Source organism: Jatropha curcas, unplaced genomic scaffold (genome assembly GCF_041381405.1).
Source record: "Jatropha curcas cultivar XTBG-Jc1 unplaced genomic scaffold, XTBG_Jcur_1.0 HiC_scaffold_96_pilon, whole genome shotgun sequence".
In the NCBI taxonomy this organism is placed as follows: domain Eukaryota; kingdom Viridiplantae; phylum Streptophyta; class Magnoliopsida; order Malpighiales; family Euphorbiaceae; genus Jatropha; species Jatropha curcas.
Genome location: NW_028322353.1, coordinates 1 through 5,741, shown reverse-complemented (window position 1 = coordinate 5,741; position 5,741 = coordinate 1). Strand labels below are relative to the sequence as shown.

The window sequence follows — 5,741 nt, the reverse complement described above, 5'->3', positions numbered from 1 at the left end:
CTCTGGCTTTCCGAAATCAGACGCGGAAGAATAGTGCGAAGACGATTTGCGAGCATCTTAGTAATGACTTTTAACAGAACATTGCAAAGAGCAATCGGTCTCAAATCAGTCATAGATTCAGGGGATGATTTCTTAGGAATCAAAACCAAACCAGTCACATTCAGATAATCAGGGATAGACCTGCTGTGAATTATCTCAATACAGTATAGAGCAATATCATTACCTATAATGTCCCAGTAGCCTTGGTAGAAGCCAGGATTGAACCCGTCAAGTCCCGGGGCTTTGTCGGCCTTCATATCAAACACTGCTGCCCGAACATCTTCAATTGAGTAAGGAGCTAACAAGAACTCTTTGCTTCGTCGTGATAACAGGCTGAGTAAAATCGGAAACCAACGTAGAGGTGCAATTTTGGGAAGCAAACATATTTGTAAAATAACGAACCATGAGATCCTCTAACCGGAATTCAAGTGACACCAGTTACCAGATTCGTCTCTCAAAGAAGAAATTCGATTCTGTTGCTGACGGGCTGAAGCTCTTCGATGAAAGAAACGGGTATTAGCATCACCTTCCCGCAACCAGAACTCTTTAGCACGTTGTTTCCAAAAAATTTCTTTAAAATGTAATAAAAAAATAATATTACAATTAAAATAGAAAAATTAATATATAATTGACAACTCTGCAGGTTTGAACGTTAATCCCACCCCTTAATTTGTCACATCATTAAAAAAATATTAAATTTTTTATAAAAGTAAGAGAAATATTATAATCAAATATAGAAAATATATTTATTGAATAAAATATATTAATTTTTTATTGAAGTAATAGATAAATATTGTTATCAGATATAGAAAATTCAACGTGTTCTTAACAACTCTGAATAAGAATAAATTATATAAATTAATTATCTATAAATTTACCATAAGCATCACGTTATATTTAATAATAAAAAATTCATCAAATAGTTCCACTATTCATTCCACAAAGTCCAAAGCGATAATAAATATAAGGCTCTGTTTATATTTCAGGCTATGATTTATTTTTAAAAAATATTTTTCACTATTTATTTTCTATTGATCGATTAAAATATTGAAAATTAGTGTAAAAAATTGTTTATACCGATATTCAAAAACAAATTATTGATAGTCATTTCAAAGAAAAATAATTTTATACTCTATAAGAGAGAGACATTTGTTTTTTCTTTCTTTTTTTTTTTTTTTGAATAGTAACCAACTAGTTTTAATGAAAGGAAAGCACACAAAAACAATTGATTTATAAATCTGCAGCTATCATTGAAAATATTTTACTTAATAGTCATATTTTTATTAATCAATTTTTAATAAGTGAAGTTTCAGGTAATTTCCTGCGGTCCTTATCATTCAGATCACGCTTTCACTGAACTCAAATAAGATTAGTTGCTTTACTACAAAACTAACTATGAATTACCGCTTTATCCCTAAATCTTTAAATGAGATCTTGAATCCAACTTCTCACTCTACAGACAAAGTAAAACTGAAAATAAACAAATGTAAAAAATATGTAGCTTTCTTTGTTTCCTTAAAAATAATGTCTTCCAAAATATTTTTCAGATAACTCATTTCTTTTTTCTTATTTTTATTTGATTGTAACATTAAAAATTATTCTAAAATTTTTTCGATAATAAGATTATAAAAATCTTTATTTATTATCAAATATGAAAAAAGAATCATAAAAAGGATAAATCTTAGCAGTCAAGGATGACGGGCAGTGATAGTGACTAATAGTAACCATTAACAGGTGGACATTTTATTCCCTTTATACAGAGAAAACAGAATTTGCACAAAGATTAATGACATAATTTAACTGAATATTTTATTTAATTTCTTACTAATTTGTTCCTCGAACATCATGAAATTTATCAATATCAAACCCTCACAAACTTTCCCTTAAGAAAATAAAGATTTACTTCAACCGAGAAAAAGCACGGTTCGAAACATGGTAACTATGAACGTGAAGAGAACATAAATCTAAAATATTCAACTAATCAATTATTCATTTTGTTTCTTAAATATTACTTTTGGTCATACAAAAATCTAATGACATGGTATTAGAACAGAGATTTTCAAGAGATACCTAAGTAACTAAGACAAACTTGAGTGACAGGGAAATTTCACTACCTGCGACTCAACAAGACACTGAAAATTTAAGACTTAAACAATGCATCTTACAAATGCCTCCCTATTGTAATGAGGGACTCAACTGCTTACCTAAAAATTCTCCAACTACTACGAGTATACATCTTTCTACTAAGATACCTAAACTTTGACAAAGAAAAACCGCGGGGCACCAGAGGCACGCCTTCCAACTTCCTCATGGGTGAAAAAAATCTTCAAATCCGACAGCCAAAGCAAAGCCTGAGGAATCTCTTGGTCAATACTGTCCTCCGTGAGTCAAGTCATAGAACCTCATGAGCCTTCCCGTAGTACCTGTTTATGAATGGAGCCTGCAAAGCCAACATACCTATTAACATATGGAATAACTTTCTAAAAGTACTTGTATAGAAAATGTGCAAGTAGGCATTCTACCCAGATTTATTTATGAATTCTTTGCTTACGAAGTCCGATAACACTAAGTAATTCTAAAATGAAGGCTAAACATACTAGGAAAATACTACACTCTTGTATTTCTTTTGTCCACCTTGCTATCTTTGCAACAACCCCTAATAGATTGTCAACCCAAGTTTAGAGAATTGACTGTGAACAAGGGTAACATAAAGCAAACATGCACATTTTCCAATGAAGATTCAAGACAATCCCATAAAAGGGAGGGTAACTAGAGTACCAAAATTTAAGGGTAAAAGAATCTAAGACATCAAAAATGTCGACCACAATATATGGCTTGCTCATATCTATACTTCATATATCTCCTTAACATTCTAAAAGCAAATGCCTTTCTTCACAGTTTACCATTACATAATGCACCAATCCTAAATGACTTTGGTTAAAGCAGATGATGGAATTCATGAGAAATGTTGGCATTTTAATAAAAAGAAATGTAATACACTAACAAAGTCATTAGTAAAAACATTAAGCACAAAAAGAGAACTGTAAAATTTCATCAAGAAAGATGATCACTTTCAGTTATTGAAGGAAACAGGAGGATATGTGGGACTTGAAATAGATCCCTGCTTTTCTTTCCCCCATTTTTCTCGCTCCTTTCCTTAGCATTATAGCAATGACAAATTAATTCCATGCACATTTGACTGGATCTCTGATGTATGATTACCACACAAAAATCTAGTGTTGAAGAAAAACTAAATGAATTTCAATCTAAAAAAATTGGCGGCAATAGGCATTTCTTGCACAAAATTATTTCATATGAAAAAATTAGCAATATGAAGCACATGAATGAGTAATTTCCAACATTTCACCTTTACATTTGATATGTCAGGTGTATCTGGTGTTTGCACAGGATAGAACTTGTAAAACCTCATATTTTCATAGGCCTTTTTGGTTTCCTCGCTCATTGCTTCCAAGGTCTTTTTCCTGGATTCCCTTGCCTGCATAAAATGAAAATTAGTTCAAAGCTGGCTTACATATACTCTTACCAACAGTCTTACAAAAGAAAACAACACAATATGTGGGACTGCATAATACCTCACGGTTAGCTTTCTTTGCTTCTCGAACTTTCTCCTTGACAAACTCCTGACAGGTGGGGAACAAGAATTGGGTTCAATATTAGTGAAATCAGAGAACCTACAAAAAAATTGAATACATTAAATAAAATTCACCTTGAAGGCATCCTTTTGATCTGCAGATAATTCCTCTTCCTCAATCAGCTTATCAGTGAACTCCTGCGGGTTGATAGGAAATTTTAGCACAACTTAATTGTTTTCCTTTTATTTGTCATTTCTCCTCTTCAAGATAAGTTGAAAATGGTTTAGAAAGCAGCTTTAACATAATTGGGCACTGGCAAGGTAGAATATATTCACCCTGAATTTTTCAAAATTCACAAATTCAACTAATTCACGTTAGATTTTAAAACAAGTTTGCAGAAAAATACAACATCTCCCTACTAAGATGAGAAAAGATCATCCAATGGCAAAAAGATTCCATAAAACTAAATGGTGGATTATGAACGTCTATACAGGCATCTGCTTAGACCAACCCTGCCACGACATGAAGTACAATCGTAGTTGCACTTCAATACTTTTTATATGGTTGAACGACATAAAGCCTGACAAAGTAACTTTCACGATAGAATCCCTTCAGGTTAAATTAATACAAAACATCAAAAAGTCAATCTTGTACCTCAAGCTCATCTAACTCCCAATCAAATTCACAGAAAACCTGCATGTGCCAAGAAATTAAAATGTCAATTTAGATATTTGTGCAGTGGATATCTGTCAAAAGAAAGCTACCCAAAAAATTCAGATCCAAATCCAAACATTTTGGTTCCCATCAGTTCTATTTAGCATACCGGCTTTGGTTCTGCTGGAAAAATTATCTGGACCTCAGTACTTTGTTCAAGCTCATCCTGCTTAAAGGGGTGATAGAAATCTGTCAAAAAGAAAGAAAGCATGTCATAAACCTGATACAGCATAACTTGCTCAGGCAATAGCATATGCTCGAATACTTGCTTGTTGCTTTTTGCAATTGCCCTTCCAATATTTAGAGCTTAGCAAACCATGAAATCTAGATTTTTAGCTTTACCCTAACAATGGTTTCCCAAAATCAGTTTAAAAAAAATAATAAATAGATGCACTTTTGAAAAGTGACTTAACTTAATCTCAGATGAAGCCTAAGCATAAACGAATGTAACATTGCCCTTAATAACAACCATACCTGGTTCAGATAATTTTTATGTTCATTTTCTGTAAGACAGCAGTTAATGCAAGGAGTTGACATGAAATGCAGCTATCTAAACAAGTGAAAATTGCTTCTAAACTCACATGGCAGGCAGTATTCATATTTCTTAATACGGTCTATCTTCAAATGTCTCAAAGCGGTCCTGCAAGAAAATCATGTGCAGACAGATAATCAAATAAGGAGCACATCCACTGTAATTAAAAGCGCAAACACACCAAGGTGCAAAGGGCTGCTGGAGCCTAGGCACTAGCCTCTAGATGAAAGTGTGCATCCCAGTGAAGGCTAAAAAATTTTAAAAAAAAATTAAAACAAATTATATTTAAGATATCAAAAAAACAAGGGAAAATTAGAAAAACATGGAAAGAAACACAAATAAATCAGAATAAAAAATAGAAAGCAAATAAAGGAAAAGAAATTGACAGAGGCATATCAGAATGGCGTAAAAACTAAACTACAGAAGGTGCATGCTAGATGAAGGAGTGGAGGTTGGATCACAAAGCACATCACTGGTTTTTTTGTTGCATTTTATTTCTTTTATTTATTTATCTATGTAAGAAGATGATAGCTGGACAGCTTTAAATTGAAAGAAAACACTAGGTGACATATTTAGGAAAACAAAAAATAGAAAGGTGCGCCTTTCTTGAGCCTTAGGCGCACGCCTCTACTTAGAGGCGACAGCCTGAGTGAAGTCGCCTGCCTAAGGACTGTTGAGGCACAAGCCCTTGAGCCTTAAGCAAGGCAGGCCTGAGGCGTGCCTTTAATAGGTATGAGCACTTCCAAATGCACATCATGTTATCAGTGCCAAAGAGCTTTCTCAACAACTCGTTCTGAACCATAAATCACGGCTATAAGGTACAATACTACACGTCTGTGTGCATATTCAACACCAAAATTATC

General features: G+C 33.3%; 1 protein-coding gene across 1 annotated transcript; it reads right to left on the bottom strand.

Annotated features, from left to right (window-relative positions):
* Window positions 1-2,004: 2,004 nt before the first annotated feature.
* Window positions 2,005-4,997, bottom strand: LOC149492149 (protein HEAT INTOLERANT 4-like; the record flags this gene model as incomplete). Its single annotated transcript, XM_089716848.1, has 7 exons — window positions 2,005-2,479; window positions 3,407-3,535; window positions 3,633-3,680; window positions 3,767-3,829; window positions 4,287-4,325; window positions 4,456-4,535; window positions 4,928-4,997. Coding segments are annotated over 7 exons (477 nt in total), but the record flags the coding sequence as incomplete, so codon positions are not given.
* Window positions 4,998-5,741: the final 744 nt, after the last annotated feature.